This window comes from Neovison vison, chromosome 4 (assembly GCF_020171115.1).
Source record: "Neovison vison isolate M4711 chromosome 4, ASM_NN_V1, whole genome shotgun sequence".
Classification (NCBI taxonomy): Eukaryota; Metazoa; Chordata; class Mammalia; order Carnivora; family Mustelidae; genus Neogale; species Neogale vison.
Window position 1 is genome coordinate 49,692,601 of NC_058094.1, and position 19,881 is coordinate 49,712,481.

The following is a 19,881-nucleotide window of genomic DNA, read 5'->3' on the forward strand; positions in this document are numbered from 1 at the left end:
TATATGCTAAGCACATAATAATTCATCTATCATTATTGATATATTGATAATAATTCAATATCATTATTGATAAATTTCTGGTTCAGTATATAACTGAAAACCAATATATAAAGATATGCACAAATTAAACTGCTTTTATGTTTAGAAGAGGTCCTCAGCAATTCACCTGAAATAGGTTTACTTTTACTTTACAAACAATTCTAGTTAAGGTTGGCTATATGGCTTCCTTACCCAAAGCAATAACCAGCAAATTAGAGGGGAAGCCTCATTCCGGGAAACTAAGGAAAATTGATGGTACTGTTAAAAAATAACACACACACACACACGAAGTTTAAAAAGTACTTTTGCCAACTCCTATACACCAGACATGATATCATATAATTATCACAATCCTGTCCAGGATTATGGCCAGGATCAGAGAGGTTGAAAAGATTGGGATTCAAAACAAACCAAGCTCCAAAACTTGTGATCTTTCTCTTACAGAAAACTCAGCATAGTTCTTTAGTAAAGCAAGTAAGGGGTATAAATGAATTTAGGTTACTTTGTTTTGTTTTGTTTTGTTTTGAGAGAAAGAGAAAGTGAGTAGGGTAGGGGGAGAGAGAGACTCTTAAGCAGGCTCCACACTCAACACAGAGCCTGATGCAGGACTCGATTTCATGATCCTAAGATCATGACTGAGCTGAAATCAAGAGTCCATCGCTTAACCAACTGAGCCACCTAAGTGTATTGAGTTTAGAGACTTTTTCTTTTCTTTTTTTTTTTTTTAAATCTCCAATACCAAAGAGGTTTTATTCCATGAAGGGTAGAACTTGAGTTATGTGTTAAACATGGCTTTCCGGAATAACTCATCAGCCAAAAATTCATTCCATGGTCCAAGCACACAGCTAAATCCAGAACAGCCATAATAGTGGGAGATTTTTATTTCATGTATTCATTTTTCTTCCTATGTATAAAGGGTATAATTTATCTTTCTAAGATTCGAATTACTCTTTTACTTGTGGGTACCACTTAAATTCCCTTCTTTAAATAAAATGGACTTTTGTTTTATTTCCAAGGAGTATATATTGATTCTGCACATACACTTTTCTCTGGCTTGCTGCTCTAGTTTAACCCCTTCCTCTCTCTCTTGCAGGATTCATTCTTGTAGGGTTCTCATGAAGGTCACGTGAATGAGTGCTCAGAGAGCACTTAATACAGCTCTTGGCAATTAGTACATGACCTTCAGGGGTTTTCCTTTTGTGGAAACTCCTACAATTGTGAGTACCCAATTATGATGGCTTATTGTTAATAATGTGTTAATAGGAGTTATAAAAGAACACATTTTGCTCTTCCATTATTACCCAATACCCAGCATAGAATAAAATAAGCCCAAATAGAAGTCCAAATTTTATTAGAGAATATATCTAAAATACAATATTTATTAAGTTATGATATATTATTTGAATGGAAATATACTCTGTATTACAACTATAACAATTTTACAGATAATACTTCATTTACATCTCTGTAATTCAAAAGTCACTAAATTACAACATAATTCATTTTCCAGATAACATTGCTACAAATATATAAGAATTTAAAATTTTTTTCTTGAATATAGTATCTCGGAATCATAAACATTTATTTCATCTGATTTACATTACATAGAATCATGACTATTTCACCTGATTTACATTACACAGCTCAATTTATCTCATGGAATGGATTTGCACTCAATCATTCTACTTTCCTATGTTTTAAAGTTAGCATTTTTGTGAACAATTGTCCGTGCTCATCACCCCATGTGCTACCAACAAAGTCAAGATGCTTTGTTCTCTTATTCCTTATATTATATTCTCTCCCACAGAAAGGCTATTACCAGAACCAAAGCACCAGTCTCAGCAATTCGGTCAAGCACGACAACTGGTCAAGTTCTTCACATTTTACTAATGAGGACAACAGGTGAGAGATAAGGATCTAGAAAACCAGACGCAAAGCAGCCAAGGTCCGATTCACCAAGGTAGATCTGTGCTTAGCTAATATCCCGAATATCCACTATCTGGATATGGGCTCTGGGGCCATCTTATTTGAAGGACGCATTAATCTGTCTGCTGTGCAGGGGCTGAGCTGGACGCCAATTGTCCACCATCAGCTCTTCAGGCTCGCCCTCCTTATTGAAATTAAGCTTACGGAATCTCATCATCTAAAAGGCAAAATACAAGAGAAAAGATTTTAAAATACAAGTTTCCCAATAGTATTCACTTAGGTGCTTATTCTCCCATATTCACCAATAGTCACTATACTTTGTATGTATCAAAATTCAAAGTTCACTTCGGTTCCCAATAAATATACAATCACATAAACTTTATATATGTATGCTTTTAGTGACAAGTCAATTTCTGGAAAATACACACAAGATTGTTGGTGTCGTTTAGAAGCAAATTTTCAGTGGGCTTATTTTTATCCCCTCTTAATTTTAAAATCAATCATCAAAAGTCTATAAAACATTTCTGAGATGTAAAATAATAATAAAAATTCTAGATCCAAATTATAGAGTTTTGCTTTCTGCCCCAGGAAGATAAACTACAGCATCTGTACTATTGGATAAAGTGGTCCAGGATCCAAAAGCCCCAGGAGATAAGTGACTGGTGCGCATCTCTGCTTTAATGTGCAGAAACACATAAATGAATTTAACATTAGTTAAATTATCCAGGATCCAAGTTCTTGTGGACCTTACAGAGGCCTGTCCGTTTTCTACATTTCAACTGTGGGGGGAATAGAGACAGTCTATGGGACTATCAGTGACCCAGAAGCTGCATTAATAATTTGAACCTCATAAACTATATTGTATGGGAAAGGTAAGAATCTGTGGTCTGGGCTTTAGAGCAACTTGGAGTGAGTTTTGATAGATAATTTTCTCCAAGGGATGGCTTTTCCTTTTGTCAGAATTCAGAAATGTATTCTGATAGAAATAATGAGGAAGTGGAGATGTAACATGGCGGGGCGGGGGCATTAAGGGGGTAGGAGAAGAATAAATGAAACAAGATGGGATTGGGAAGGAGACAAACCATAAGTGACTCTTAATCTCACAAAACAAACTGAGGATTGCTGGGGGGAGGGAGGTTGGGAGAGGGTGGTGGGGTTATGGACATTGGGAAGGATATGTGCTATGCTGAGTGCCGTGAAGTGTGTAAACCTGGCGATTCATAGACCTGTACCCCTGGGGATAAAAATACATTATATGTTTATAAAAAGTAAAAATAAATTTAAAAAATAAAATAAAAATATAGAACAAAATAAATTGAAAAAAAAAAAAAAGAAAGAAAACTGGGTAAGCTCTCATGTGAGTGAGCTGTTACCTGTGAGTTACCACTGATATCTATGGAACCTTGAATGTGAAATCTCATGGTCCTGGGCCTCGATTTCCTTGTAGCTTATACAAAAGCATTTATTAGGTGACAGACACCTTTCTCACTTAACCCTCACGATTATCCAGTTGTACAGAGCAAACAAGCTGCCTAAAGTTATGGCTAATCCCAGCAAATACTTCTTGAATGCTGTTTATCTGCTAAGCACTGTTATGGACACTAGTTTCACATCTAGAAGCAGGAGCAGGAGGATTCAACCCCAGGTCTGTCAGAATCCAAAAGCCACGCTCCTCTGACTGGACGAAGGGCTCGACCTCACTTGAAAAAACCAACCTGCTCACTGCTAACGCTGATGGGCTCCTTGAGCACGATCCAGGTCACGCATTCCAGAAGGGGAGGAGTGGTCAGTGAGCCTGGGTAGGTCCAGTAGTCCAGACTTCCAGGAAGGAGGCCACGAGGGTCAAAGTTGGTGAAGTCAGCACTCTTACCCTGGAACAAGGCAAACACACCGGTTACAAATGCCACAAGATCAGAGCGGGAGGAAGGCAGGAGATTAGGAAACAGATATTCCCCTCTGGTTGCCAAAACTTTTTTTTTTTTTTTTTTTTTTTAAAGAGGTCCCATGTTGACCAGAAAACAAAGTGAAAAAGAAATTAAGAGAGATATCTGACTTGGAAATAGAGATGAGCAGATATGGGCAAGAGAGCCTGACTCTCTAATTTTCTCATGTCCAATTCTCATCTTGTCCTCTCAAATCATCCCTTATAATTTCCATTGTTATTAACTGATCACATCCAGCATTTACAACAAAACGGCTGCTACTGAAATAATGCAATTTTAGGCCTCAGTAACAAAAATATAGTATCTTTGATAAGGAGGTAATTGTCTTCCTATTCTATCTGATCACCAGATCAGGACTAAGGAACCCCTTTCCTTTCTGGACACTACACTTTCAAAGCATTAGATGTACAAGGCAGACAGCTACAAGTAGAGTGACCAGGTTGTTACAAAGAGAGAAAATTGCTGTATGGGAATAGTTAAAGGGCACTAAAGATAACTAGCCTGAGGGTAAGTAAAATGCTATTAGAGAAAGGGGTCAAAAGAAAGAAGGACCATGTTTTTTACTTTGTTTTGTTTTGTTTTACTGAGGTATAATTAACACATAATATTATATTACCTTCAAGATGCCCAACACAATGATTTGATATTTATGTATATTGTAAAATGATCACCACAATAAGTCTACTTGTTAACATGTAACAGTCTGTTACTAAGTTACAGCCCAGTTACTAATAATTTTTTCTCTTATGATGAGAACTTCGAAAATCTGCTCTTAAAAAAAAAGGTCTACTCTTAGCAACTTTCTAATATGCAATGCAATATTATTAATAGTCACCATGCTGTACATTATATCCCCATGACTTATTTATTTATTATTATTTTAAAAGATTTTATATATTTATTTAAAGAGAGTGAGAGGGAGAAAGCACAAGAGGGTTAGGGTTAAAGAGTGAAGCAAACTCCCCACAGGGTGGGGAGCCACCGTGGGACTTGATCCCAGGACTCCAGGATCATGACCTGAGCTGAAGGTAGAAGCTTAACTGACTGAGCCACCAAGGTGCCTGAGTTACTTATTTCTTAACTGGAACTTTGTACCCTTTGACCCCCTTCACTCACCTCCCCCCACCTCTGATAACCACCAATCTGTTTTCTGTATCTAGAGCTCACGTTTTTGTGTTTTTGTTTTTGTTGTCTGTTTTTTAGATTCCACATATAAGTGAGATCATATGGTATTTGTCTTTTTCTGTCTGACTTATGTCACTTAGCATAATGGCCTTAAGGTCTACCAACATTGTAATCAATGGCAAGATTTCCTTCTTTTTTGATGACTGGACAATATTCTATTGTGTATATATAATATATTATATTATGTATATAATATATAATTATATAAAAATATTATAATATTATTATATTTTATATATATAATATGTTACATAAATATATTATATATAGCACATTTCTTTATCCAGTCATCCAGTTTGGACAGTTAGACTATTTCTGGATCTTGGCTTTTGTAAATAATGCTGCAATGAACATGAAGATACATATATCTTTTTAAATAAGCATTTTAAATCAGGTTTATTCCACATAATCCAAAGGGGTCAGCTAGGAGTAATAAGGGAGCCTTTCAGAAGATAAATGTGGCTTCAGTTTGAGGATAAGCTTTATAAAGCCAGAGCTGTCCTTGGTGATCGTACGTAGCAGATGTTCAATGACCTAAACGTGGCTCTGCCATAGAGAGAATTCAAACATGGGATGGGTTATTCTTCAGGCTCACCAATGTCTTTTCTATGTTAACCAGGTAACTGGCACAGAGCTAATACTCCACGGATATCTGCTGCATGAATGAGGGAATAATTTGGCCAGAAGATCTTTCAGTTTCCTTGTAGTCATGAGAATTCTCTGACTCTTGTAATATGAGTGTTCAAACAATAGGGAAGCAAGACTAAATAAATGCAAGTCTTAAAATGATACTAGCATTAGGATCAACTTTCAGATAAAGAAAAGTTAAATGAATAGATAAGCAACATTTTACCTCTGTTAACTCCTTATTGAAACACCACATGTCAAACCAAGATTATTCATTTTGATCCAAAAAGTGTATATATATATACACACACACACACACACACACATATATACATATATATGTATATATGAAAGTACTCTATTGAGGTGGCAAAAAATTCAACTGTACCTTTGTCTTTATGGAATCCAGGGCATCGAGGACTTTTTGTAGGCCTGGTCTGGCATCACCAATCTATAGAAAGACACGACATAGAAGGTATTGGAATCCTGTTGGTACTACATCAGTGTTGATTTGAGCAGCTCTACCATAAAATTTTTCCAAGTAGTGCACCAAAGTCTCCCACTTGCTACGTGCCACTCAACCATCTTACTCTGACTACACGGGTACCATGAACTTCCCCATTTTCACCGACAACTTCCCTCCAAGTTCTATCCCCCACCCCACCCCATAGTTCTCCTGAATCTACCCCGTAAAAATCACCAGTGACCTCTAACTGACCTCCAACTGCCAAAACAAAGAACACTGCTCAGAGCTTACCTTCGTTTTGCAGGATTTTATACTATTGACTTCTCTCCTTTTTGAAATTCTCTCCTCCTTTGGCTTTCCCTCTGCCCTCCAACTTCGGCAGTTTCCCTTGACTCTTGTATTCCTTTTTAGCCATTTCATTAACATCTTTCCATTGCCTTAAATGTCTTACATTTTGCAGTTTCTTGGGACTGCATGCTCAGCAGCTTCACCATCTCCCTCTTCAGGCTTTTCTTGGATGATTTCATACTCATGTGTAGCTCGCACCTTGACATATGATGTCAGGCTCCATGAATCTCCAGCCTAGACCTATCTCCACTTGCTTTATAACTTTCTGGAGGGCAGCTCAACCTGTAAGTCCCACTGTTGCCTAGAATTCTCCAATACTGGGTCGCTGCCCTTGAGCCCTCCAAATCTTGATCTTACTTTAGCAGACTATCATGAAACAATACTATCTAGTTAGGGACGAATTTTAAAACAAAAACCGGTAGTCATCTGAAGTATACCTCTTTTTCCTTTCACATTTCCCATGTATACACCCTTCACATTTAATATAAATAGCACCTCATGAATACTTCTCAGATTGTTTCTCCACTGCTACTAGCTACTGTGGGGGGAGGGGTTGCGGGGGGGAAACAGGTGCCTGAAAATATTTTGGAGCCAAAGGCATTTCCGAGGCTCTTTGTAGGATGTCCTGTTTACTCTGAATGTTCTGTTTGCTTAATCTTTCTAAAATAAAAAAATTAAAAATTAAAAAAAAAAAAACAGGGAAAAAAAGAACTGAGCCATTAACTAACCTGCAAAAAAATACCCAAAACAGCCAGTCCATCAGGTTGCTGCACAGCTTTCCCAAAATCCCCATATTTGGTGTTCCAGTGAACCAAGTGAAGCTAAAGCAGTGGGAGACAAAACCACAATGAATGAGACACATAATAAATCCTACAGGTTTCATCCAGTGATCTTTTTCCTCATAGCTAAAGGTTACTAAAAAGAGTAAACATGTGGATAACTTAAAAAATAAACTTTTCTTTCATTTTAATTCTAATTATTCAGTATTTGGCATAACAGCAAATGACTTCATCAACTTCAAGACAAAGAGTTACATGTTCTTGTGGAAAGACACAAAGCTTATTTCTAGATATATATTAAAACGGGATCCTCCAATTTGAATCTATTTTATTTTTTGCTAATGATGTCCTTGGAAGTAGTAGAGAATGTTTTGCAGCATTCATTGTAATATCACAAATAAAAGTTATAAGAAGCAAATATGAAGGTCCTTTGTAAAAAAAAAAAAAAGAGTTCATTTAGATTGAGTCGAATTTACAAAATTAAGGTTTTGAAATTAAAACTGAATATCAATTTACATCTTTCCCTGGAAAGCAAAAAAGCGTCTCTTACCTCTGCAGCATATTTCTTTTTATCCACAGTGTGCTCAGAACCTTGCCCATCAGATGAACCCCAGTGAAAGTGAAACTGAATCAATCTGTAAGTGCCAGTGAGGGGTCCTCCTTTCAGCACTAAAATTTAAAATATATATATATATATAAAATATATGTATATGTATATTATATATGTGCATATGTGTGTGAGTGTTTATATGTATATGAATGTATATACATACACACAATCATGTGTATACACACATACACATACATATGCACATGAAACACACAGTATTAAATATTACAGTCTAATTTAACCCTGTTTCGTAGTTCTAAATTTATGCCTGTAGCAACATTTTCGCTCTGGGAAAATTAAGTCCAGACTCAAGTTTAGTCTATAGTGCTGAACAAAATCATTTCAGCTGGCTTCTCTCCTCACTCGTGTTGGCTTGAAGGATGGGTGTTTTTCCCATCTGGTTTCTGAGCACAGTGATACTTCTCTCTGGATTTGGTTAGGAGTCAGAGGTGCTGGCTGAGAAAGAGGAAATTTTAAGTGGAATTATTAAGTCCTCTGTGAATCACTGAGGAAGTGCCCGTGCAGCTGCTTGCCAGTGCGGGTCTGTGGCCCACACTGACCAGCGTGGGAAGCCCTGCTCTACATGGCCCAGTGGCTGTCCTACTACCTGCTTCGCTAACCTCCGAGGCCAGTTCTTAACCCTCCAGAATTTGTGAAACCATAAGCATTCTATTGATCTTAGTAGAATATCCAATTCTCCTTGCCCTGGACTTCCAAATTCTCCAGAATTTGGATTGTCACTGGTATTAACTAGCTTGGTACATTAAAAAAAAATTTTTTTTGAGATTGATTTAGAAAGAGAAAGAGAGAGTGGGTGCATGAGTTGGGGGGAAGGGTAGAGGCAGAGAGAATCTCAAGCCACTGACTTGATCCCAGGACCCTGAGATCATGACCTGAGCCGAAGGCAGCGGCTTAACCCACTGAGCCACCCAGGCGCCCCCATTAAAATTTTTTATTGAACATTTCTGACCTTTAATGTCCTCATCTGTAAAGTGTAATACATTCAATTGTTTATTACTTCACTAAGAGTTTGTTGATCATCTAACATATGCAGTACTCTATTGTCTCCAAAACCTTAAAATTCTGACTTTAATAACGGTCTAATGATTCCACTGTTCTGGTATTAATATAAGTTTGTTAGAGAAAAACACAAGATGTAAGAATGTGACTAGATGTCATCTTCTTAGGCCACAGTCTGTTTGCAGATAATTAATGATTTGTGTGTTACAGAGAATTAATATAGTATGAAATCAGTTTCCCCATCCTCTCCATAATCTTTTTTTTAAGTTATATGTATTAATGAAATTTTACCAATATATTTAAAAGCTTTTAAAATTAGTTTAGTTCTACCATCTGTTTTATAAGTATATTTTAATAGCTTTGGGTTATAAATCTATAAAACAGTGAGCCCAAACTTACTTTGGCTTTGCAAAACAAAGCAACAAAGTCTGTACAATCAAATTTGCTTAACTTCACCCAAATACACATAAACAGTAGCAACACCCATTCATTTACCCAAAGGAAAAAATAGAGCTGGCTGGAAGACATTTAGGCCTTTCCTACAGCTCTTGATACAATCTCTCCTTGCCAGCTCTGCCTTACAATACAGGAGAAAAAAAGAAGGAATTAAAAAAAAGAAAAAGAACCAATCAGAAGTGGTGTTATATTATAGATCTTCTAAGAAACATTGATTTGGGTATATTCTGATAAAATCACATCTTTTGAACCTTAAAAACAAATTATTATAAAAAAATTTTTTAATCTAATAATCTTGTAAGGAAAGATTTAGCCTTATCTGCCCCCTCCCCTAGGCTTCTTCAAAAATGAGAAAATTCCCATTTTTCATAATGATATAACCTAAAAACAAAATATATATTTATGAAATAATTGGTACTGAAACAATTCCTTTATCATTACTTTAAAGCTACTAACTGGCTGATCCTAAAAAGCAAATATCCTAACATCATTAATTCTATCAAGTGGCAAAATAAATGAAATAAAATCATATTAAGTAACCAGTGTAACTTATCATTCTAAATGAATCTCTTTTCCCTTATAAAGAATCATATCAGAATCTTAAATTTTAAAAATAATAAAGCTTACTGGCTATTTACTATTCTTATTCACTCCCTTGAAGACTTTAAGATTCCAGCCTAATTTATTTATTTCAGAGAATATTTAGAATTAAGCAAGAATATATTTGAGCTTTTCTTAAATAAGCTTTGTTAATTAAAAAAAAATGCTCTAGGTTCAATGATTAAACTTACTCAATACTAATCTATTATTACCAGACACCTGCTTTAGCTTTAGTTAAAATAAAACTATGTTGCTATGCAGATTAGAAGCCCATCGTACCTAGGAGAGATTATTAAATTCTTAAAATTTAATTGCTACAAAAAGAAGCATTTCTTGTCTTCTTCAGCTAGTTAGTTATTTCTCAGCAAATTCTTAGCATGGAGTTTTGTCAATGAAGTCCCCCTGAAAACATCGTTATAATAATAAATCACCACAAACCCCAATAAAGGTAGCATATATATATATATATACACACACACACACACACACACACATATATGTATATATATATATTTATTTGCAAAATGAAAAAGATATTTGGCTGAGAGATATGGAGTTTGCACTTTTTCCAGATCTACTTATTTATTTACTTATTTGGATTGCTACTTGCCATTTCTAAACTGTTCCAGTTTAAAATGAAGTCTGTTTTTCTGATGCAAAAGTAATTTGAAAAGGTAATAGAAACTGCAGACTCTGTTTTTCCTCTTTAAAATCCAGCCCTGCTGGTGGGGGTCCTGAAGAGTCAATAATTTATTGTATCATAGAAATGTATTCCACAGGGATGGGAGAGATATAAATGGGGTTTTCTACCAGATATCTTTTTCAAGATTCCCAAAACTTAATTTAAATCCAAATCTCAACACCAGCTAATTTTAATTTCGATGATCTCCCGTCAGTTATACATACTGCATACATAACACAGAAAATAAGCACTAATTATATTATAATCTGTCTTCCTATACATATTACTTAGGGAAGTTATGTAAATTCTGTTATTTGTGAAAATTAAGACATCACTCCAGTAATAAGACTATCTATGCATATTAAAAACTGAAAAATTAACATTTTAAAATTTTTTCTTCCCACTTTATTATTACTTAACGTAAGATGTATCCAAATAACCAACTAAAGATCCTAATGAATATTGATAATCTCTCTTAAATCCAATATACAGATAAGCCCATTTTCAATAATCTTTAGTTTAAAATTCAAATTTGAGGGATTTTTTATTAATGAAGTAAAGGACTAAGTCTGCTAAAACTGCGGCATTTCCCAGCAGATAAACAATCTTCTTTTATGAATACTTTTAAAATTATTAAATCATACATTGCTGTTTTGTTTTTTTAACAGTAGCCAATAATCCTAGGGTTATGTCAACTGAAATCAAGAAAATGAATGAGGACAAGATGTCGACAATCCATTTCTTTTAAATAATGAGATATTTAGCTGTCACTTTCACTACGGTAAACAACAATTAAAAATCAACAGAACAGAAATTTTTAGTTACAGGTATATGGAAATCATAGAAGAGTATAAAAAAAGAAACTCTTTTGACATGAACATAATTAAATACAGAACTTAGAATGCTTTGGTCAGTTTTATAAATACTTAGGGGTTTCTGCTTATAACATTAACAGTATGCACAACAAACCCTTTCACTTGTTGCTATTATGCTTCCTTTTAACTTAAAATTATTCATGGGAGGATAATTTTAAAGTTTCAAAAGCAAGTCCTTGAAAATGAAGCAAGACTCATGTATGAAGCTCTATTATGTCATAGAGACAGTGGTCTGCTTCAAATGAGCATAGGTAAACCGTTTCCTTCCTTTTTTTCTTGAAATAATATAAACAGATAAAAATATTTCCATTTCTGCAGAACAGAAATGATATGAGAGATGTATATAGACTGGCTCAATAATTTCAGGCATTGGTTTTTCAATATTTGCATCTAACATTGTAATAAAGCAGGAGAGTTTTAAACTCTTCCCTAAAACTTAATGAGTTAACAGAAGTTAATAATTTGACTAGTATTTTTTTCTCCAAGATAAAGCTAGTAATAAAAGAACTCAAGCAGAGAGAGTTATTTTTTAATAATTTTTTTGAAAGCCTAACAGGATTAGCAACTTTTCATTTATTAAAGGTGGTTTATTTTTAAAAGAATTTAGAAGATTGAGAAGTTAAAGCCTATTAACCCCGCAATTTTTTTTTATTAACTCCACACTTAAAAAGAATTATCTCAAGCTCAAATATACTAATAAACACAGCCAGTTCATTTCCTGATAACTTAGCACTAAGTTCAAGTCTAAGATAATATTTAGGATGTATTTGAAAACTTAAATCTATGAGAAATTCTAGAAGGCTGAAACCACACTAAAAATAAAAATAAATCAATTAAAATGAACTGAAGCACTATCAATGTAGAAAACAAGACATAAAAGATATCTAAAAATGTTAATGCCATAAAAATAACTCCTAGCAAAAAAAGATGTTAAGTTGTCGACTTAAAATATCGAGTGACCAAAATGAAGAAATTATTTTTAGATTTAAGTGTATAGAAAAGCATATCAATTTTTAAAACCATGGTATGTACACATTAAATATTAACTCTGGTTATCATTCAAAGATTCTTATTCAACTCCTATTTTTAAGTGATGGGCATTTAAATTCCTTAGCATTCTGTTTCCTCATATTTAAGTGAATTTGAGTGGAATATCTCCATCATTTGTTCTAACTTGAGAGTCTAGGATTCTTTAAAAAAAAAAAAAGTCAAAAGGGCTTTTCTCGGCATGGTATGATTGTTTGTTTTATTCTATAGATGTGTTTTTCCTTAATGCCAACATTTTAGTATAGTCTGCATCCTGGGGGGGGGGGACAAACCAAAACAAAAAAAAAAACGCTTCCTTGTTTAACCAGAACAACTGACAATGTTGAAGAGGTTTGGGCAAAGTTACAAAGGGATCTTTCATACATAAAGGAGAGCAGGTCATTCTAACATTAACTCTTCCTCGTCTGTCAGAGTAAATACTGCACTATTTCAAATCACAGGGTCTTTCCTACTTTTCCTGGCCTGGAGTCTCCTCCAAGACACCAAAATCCTTCAAGCCTCACCACAAGTTTTATTCACCCTGTAAAGTCTTTCCTGACTTACACAGGATGACTCCTAAGTCTCTTTCATGTTTCCATTGTTCCTTGGAATGGAACAACGTATGTCCTTCTTGGGCTTGCCAAAGTCATGGTCAGCATCTGTTATTTCTCTGCCTTTCCACCTGAGGCTTGCCCAGCATGAGTTCAAGGGATACAAGAAAGAGACCAAGCCTCAATCCTGCCTTCATGGTACCTAGCTGATCTTGCATTCAGTTGGCGTTTGGAAGGGTTTTCTTGTGGTGATGGTTGGCTTTTTTATAAGAACTGAGTGAAGAACACGTGTGTATCTAAAGACATAGGTTTGAGACCCCATTGGAGACACTTTCTTCATAATCTAAACATGGCTTTAATAATATATGTGTTACTCACCAGGAGAAGTACTTAGAAAAGTGTGGCTAGCTCTAATCAGTTACTGCTTGTGTAGAAATCCATCAGGACTCGACATATCCATGCTAAAATATGTAACTATATAACATCTCATATAAAATAAGTACATACTTTAATATGATAAATGGGATGTCCAGGAACATATAAAAATAAAATGTTTAAATCCCATTAAGTGATGGCAGGTAATCTTACAGCTCATTAGAAACTTTCTTCAGAAATCTTATCACAGGTGCAATCCCTACAACAATTGCCTAATAAAAGCAGTCAAATGGTATGAACACATGGAAACAGCAATGGTCACTTACTGTGGAATTACTACGTGCCAAGTGCTGGGCTAGGTGCTTCATATCTACTGTCCCATTTAATACTTCCTCCGTGGTAGAAACTACTCTTACTCCAATTTTACAGTTAAGGAAACTAAAAATTAGAGAGATTAAGTTGCTGTTGTTCCCAGGGCCACTGAGCTGGTTAGTGGCAGAGATGGAACTTGAGCCCATGGCTATCTGACCCCATTCCATGCTCATAATTGCTATTCTAAATGCTGAAATCCATTTTCCAGTAATAATATACTACTGGAACAATTACTTCATGACCAGATTTGTAAGCAACACAGGGAATTATCTCATCTGGTTCTATTTGTTAGATATTTGTTTCCTCATTGCTCCAAAAAAAGTATCCAATGTCTATGTTGCACCAAAGGAGGTATATAACTGGTAGACTTGACTCTCATTGAAAACGATGATCTCACTGACAACACTGAAACATACATTCATTGCATCTCTTTTTGTAGAAGTTGATAGGTACAGACTAAAATAGCTCACTTTTTTTGGTCTTTGAATAACTAAACATGAACTTTTATAGCATCCTTTCTGTATGTATAATACCACCAAGACCTACGGTCTTGTCCTATTATAATCAAAGTATACAATATTTTTAACAGGAAGGGAAGAAATTTGTTTCCCTCATATTTAACCTAATCATTTGAGCATTGTTTCGTTGGAGTGGGAGGCTTATTTGGGAAGGCAGTGTAGCAGAATGATTGAAGGAAGGTCTTCAGGAAACATCCTCTATTAAACCTAATAATCAAAGTCTAATTACTCATTATACTATGCCAGAATGTGTGTGTGTGCTTGTGTGTGTACTGGGGGGAGGTGCACCCAGGGCAGAGGTAGGTTGAAAACATTTCTCAGATGATCTCCACATCACCCTCCATCAAGTTGTCTTCCAGAATCACTATTTCAGAAATCCAAGTGTCAAAAAAGTGTTTGAAGCAGGGGGAGAAGGGATTTTTTTTCCAAATTGGAAGGAATATACAAGAGAGCTACAAAAAAAGAATGGTCAACTAGGCTATGGTGATTATAATCACACTTATATATTAGTACTATCCGTCGTTACTCCAAAATTTTGACAACATTACTGAATGCATCCCTGTTTCTCTGTGCTCTCTTTTTGCCCCATGCTTTCCCTGCTCCCATACCATCACCGCTCATCATGTGTTTGCAACGACCTTCAGAGGAAAGCACTCAGGAAAATAGGGCACTGGCAATTAAACCAACCAGTGGGCAAAGAAAGCTGCTACCATGTCTGAATGGGATTGTTCTCCTGTTTCTAAATAAGAAAAAAGCATTCAATGGGCATCCTGTAAACAGCCCCGCTACAGATAAATTACAGTAATTGGTTTTGTCAGCAATGGGCCAGGTGGGCCAAGGCCCACCCACTCTAAAACATCTTCATTTGTGGAATGAATTTCTGGGTGGATACCAAAAAATACTGCCTCCTCTTAGCACACTTGTACCCATAAATCCAATGTTTCAAAAAATTTTCACTATTTTAAATAGTGAGGTTTTCATCACTCCCCTGTCTACTGCCTTGAAGAGAGCACTAAAGAGGTACTTTTTATTGGATAGGATCAATTCTGGAAGGCAAATATTTTAGAAAGAATCTTAAAAATTTCAGTTTTTGCAAATCTCCTCCTTGCTGATCTTCACATCGCAGCGACCTTGCCTTCTGTGACTTGTCACAAGCAGATCACAGTTATTCGGTGCCCTACATAGAAACCAGGAATTGTATAGAGGAGCAACAGCCCTGGGCCACTTCAAAGTAATTGGCCTACTTCTCAGAGCCTGGGACCTAACAAAGATTAGCAAAGTGGCATCTTTGAGTACTGAGACAAACTGTAGTATTAAGCCACTGCTCCTGATTCCTCTCATTAAGCTGGGAAAGTACTGGGTAAAAGGCACATGTTATTTTTTAAACACTGACCTGCTTTGTCCTGGGAGTCATCGAATTCCACGTTGAAAGAGTGACCGTTGTTGATGATCCTGCGAGAGACCGCTTGCTCATAGGAAGGAGACAAAGCCTTCAGGGCAGGGTCATGAATGGCTGCTTTGGTGTCGATGTCAACAGGGGACTGGCGCTGTCCCTTGGCAATGGGGAACTCCTTATGCCAGTGCTCGGGTCCTAGCGGTCAGAAGAGATGTGTGAATCCCCCAGTGTGGGGAAGGGCACAACCAGAGCCCTAGAAAGGGGCAATAATTCTGGAGCCAATGTGATCCGTTGCAATTTTGGTGGCCCCATTTAGCTGAATACCTCTGGGAAAACAATGTGTGCCTCAGTTTCATCATTTGTATTATGGGGTCATAACATGCGCATCGGAGAAGTTGTGAGAACTGGAATCAATACACGAAAGGTCATCGAACAAACAGAGTGCCATATAAATATTACCTATTTTTACCCTCATTTTACTGAATTCGAACTGAAATTGGGCAGACACTACCGCAGGGCTTGTGGTTAGCATTTAGGATATTCAAGCTCATTTAAGACCTTGGAGCCGGTTGGGATTTCTCCCTGGAGTTCTCCTACTGAATGTAAAGGCCGAGTCACTGCTCAGACCCGGGCACCTCTCTTGTAAAGATCAGGGAAGCCCCACGCCACCCCCATATGCGCAAGGGGCGCCAGACGCATCTTTCTTTTGCGTTGGTTGGCTTTGGAGAACCCAGATCAGTAGCCATGATAAACCCAGGTTCCTAGTGACCCCTAACATTAAGAGATGAGAGGTGATGGGTAAACTCAGAAATCACCGCGATGGATTCAAACCAGCCCATGAAAATGCCCCGGGACAGTATGTGCTGAGCGCCTTAGCCACAGGTGGTGCTGAGAATGAAGTGTGTAGGGGGAAGGGAGAGTCCCCTAATTTTTCTGCAATCAACAACTAAAATTTTCCCTTTACCCTTCCTCGCTTCCTCCTAGGTCTGGTTAGGATAGTCTCCGCTCGGGACCCGAGGGCAACTGTCCTCCAGTCCCGAGGCTGAGGCTGCGCTCCTCCTCCCTCCCGCCCTACGCGCCACCGCTGGACGCGGGGATTCCTCGACAGTGACCCCGGGGGCTGCGGCAACGGGGGCATCCCAGCGACAGGGAGCAGCGGGCGGGGCAGGCTCGGGGGCACACCTTGCCTCGCGTGCTCCGACTAACCGCGGTAAACAGCAGGTGCGGGCGCTGCGGGGCCGGGGCCGGGGCGGGGGCCGACAGTGGGGCCCCGGGCGCCGCCGCCGCCGCGCCGCCCTCCTGCTGCACTCACCGTTGTGCTTGCCGTATCCCCAGTGATGGGCCATGGTCGTGCGGCTGGTCGAGGCAGGGCAGGAGTTGGCGCCGTTCTAGAGGCGGCTGCTCCTCGGGCGCCTGCACCGTGTGTCCGCGGGTCGCGCCGTCACCGGCTTTTATAGGCTCCCGCCAACTTCGCGTTTCGGGGGCGGCCCGGGGGAGGGAGCCCCGGGTGGACCTGGATGAGGGGAGGAGGAGGTGACGGGCGGAGGTGATCTCCCAGTGCTTGGGGCGGGTCAGGCGGGCGAGGCACCGGGGGCGGGGAGAACGCCCTCTCGGCGGGCGTTCTGCCGGGCTCAGGACCTCCTCTCCTGCCCCCCGGCTCCCCTCGGCCCGCGGCCCGGGCCCCGGGTCCCTGGGCCGGCAACGAGGCTCCAAGCTCTGGGCGCGCGTGGTGGCGGCGGCGGCGGCGGCGGCGGCGGTTCCCGGGCTCCTGGATGGGACTGGGGCTGGCAAGCGTCTAGGAGCACCCCATCCCCCTCCTGGGTGCGGAGTCTGGCGGCCGTGCTGACTGCTCGGGACCCGGGCCCCTGGTTCTTTTCATCCGTCGTCCGCATTGTGATCGCATCCCCGGCCTCAGAGCCCTCCCGCCCCACCCCCTTGACCCCACCGGCGCCGGGGTCTCCAGCCCCGAGGGTTTACTGCCGGGTGTCCCCGGCCGGGGACTGGCAAGCTAGGTTAGGAGCTATGACCTTGGGGCAAATAGGGATACGGTCCTTGAGGCTCTGGGGAGCGAGCAGCTTTGCGTACCGAAAGCCACGCGCCCCCTGCTGGACGTCCGTGGAATAAAGCGAGCAAGAGGAGCGAGAGTCTCTTCTGCCCTTCGTCCACAGAAGCGAGCAGGGGAGATTGCATTTCCTTGATGCTGTCAGGGCTGTCAGCGTAGAGTCTGAAGAAGGGCTTATCTCCTCCCACTTTCCTCCTTCTCTTTAAAAAATTAACTTTGGGGGAGAGACTTCCTTGATGAATACATATTAATTTAAAACTTGTCCCCCAAAACTTCTAAAACAAATTTCTTTTCTCAGAGAAATTAGGTAAAAGCCAGCATTGCTTGCGAAGAGGTGGGAACTTTCCCTAGCTGTAAAAAGAACTTGGCATCTGAAATACGTAAGAAATAATTAAAAAGAGAGATAGAGAGAGAGGATTTTTTGAGGCAAAATGGGTCCCCTTCTTCCTATACCTATACACATATATTTTTGGTTATATTGAAATGAAGATTAATATTTTAACATTATGTATTTCAACATTTTCTTTGATTTCTTTTTTAATGGTCTGACTTAAAAAGGAAAAATTTCTATTGCCATCTAAAAGGGTTGTGGGCTTGAAGCACTGTCCTTACTATACCTAATAGATAAGTCAGGACTGTTTTGGGGGGGCAGAATTCATTTCCTTCAAAGGACTTTGCCACAAAAATGGGAGGAGGATTTTCTTTCTTGTGGATCTCTGTGATCTTTGAGAGAAACAAATATGATTCATGTTTAGATTTATCTAAGAATCTAGAATCTAAGAATCTAGAAAAGTGTATACCTCTGGTTTTGCAGGGAGTTCTCTTTGTTGATATCACAGTGAATTTTTAGGCAAGAGTAACAATGAACTGTTTTGGTTTCTAGGATCATCACAAAATGTAGTTAATAGTTAAGAAAAACTTTTTATTTATGGCTTTCTAACTACATGGACTCTCATGGGGTTCAGTGAAATAATCCTGATTCTTTGCACAATTTTAGGATATTTATTTAACTCAAAAGGAGAGGGCCTTGCAGTTGCTATGAGCCTCTTCTCTAGGCCCTGGTGATGTAAAATTGACAAGTACCAAGAGTTGAGAGTTGAGTAAAGTGAGTTCTAAAGGTTCTATGATGGTACCCAGGCTATTAGACAGGCTGGCATCCTTGCTTTGTCAATTTCTGCAAAGCTGGAGCCCCAGGACACAAGTGGTAACTACCCAAGAATTCTCTTTGAAATGATCGTAGTCACTAATCCAAATGGAGGTAACCTTAGTTTCTCTTTACATAAATCAATCACTTAACGAATAACATTGTGCTGAAATTAGACTTACTTTTGAATCTGGGCTAAATCAGTAGTCTTCTGACCTTGGACAAATTGCATGGTCTTGCAAAGATTCAGATTTAGTAGAGTGCCAATAATTAGAGCTTGATGAACTTTGGTTATCATTATTACTATTACACATTTTTGAGCTCCAATTACATGCCTAATGTTTTTAGGTACGACGTAAGGTGTAAAAACTTTAGTCATCTCTCCATTAATTCATTCAACAAATCTATCAAGTACTATAAAGTGCCAGGCACTTTATAAGTGCCCAGGGGGTACAGCCATGAACACGATCAACAGGATCCTTGGCTTCATGGAACTTACATGGAGATGGGTGGGATTAGTATACAATAAATTAAAAAGCAACAAAAAAGTGAACTTCCAACAGTGGTGATTACTACAAAGAAAATAAATTGGGAATGAGGTAGAAAATTATGAGGGGGGGGAATATTCCTTTAGATGCAGTCGGTGGTTATGGAAACTGTAGTGAGGTGTCATTTCAGGAAAGATCTAGGGAAAGACATTTCAGGCAAAGGAAACAGTAAGTGTAAAGGCCCTGACTGAGGACATTTCTGGAACAGAAGAATTTGTGCCGGGAGCGCTGTGAATGAAAAAGAGGCAAGTAGGTATAGGCCAAAATGAGAGAGCAGGGGCGGCAGGCAGCAAAGGCTTGAGACTGTGATACCAGGAAGGGTTTGATACCAAT

The 19,881-nt window shown here is 38.6% G+C and overlaps 1 protein-coding gene across 1 annotated transcript; it reads right to left on the reverse strand.

Annotated features, from left to right (window-relative positions):
* Positions 1–1,373: 1,373 nt before the first annotated feature.
* Positions 1,374–17,342, reverse strand: CA2 (carbonic anhydrase 2). The gene is made up of 7 exons (XM_044245371.1): positions 17,107–17,342; positions 15,792–15,989; positions 7,864–7,982; positions 7,263–7,355; positions 6,109–6,171; positions 3,681–3,836; positions 1,374–2,182 (listed from the first exon to the last, which is right to left on the reverse strand). Exons 1-7 carry the CDS (start codon positions 17,138–17,140, stop codon positions 2,063–2,065), a joined length of 783 nt encoding a protein of 260 aa, XP_044101306.1. The 5' UTR covers positions 17,141–17,342; the 3' UTR covers positions 1,374–2,062.
* Positions 17,343–19,881: the final 2,539 nt, after the last annotated feature.

Bases quoted from the DNA above. Each gene is read 5' to 3' on its own strand.
- CA2 (XM_044245371.1), bottom strand. From the start codon at position 17,140: ATGGCCCATCACTGGGGATACGGCAAGCACAACG. The intron at 15,990-17,106 runs GTGAGTGCAGCA...TCTGACCGCTAG, and splicing joins GGGATACGGCAAGCACAACG to GACCCGAGCACTGGCATAAG. The intron at 3,837-6,108 runs GTACAGTTGAAT...GCCTTGTTCCAG, and splicing joins TGGATTCCATAAAGACAAAG to GGTAAGAGTGCTGACTTCAC.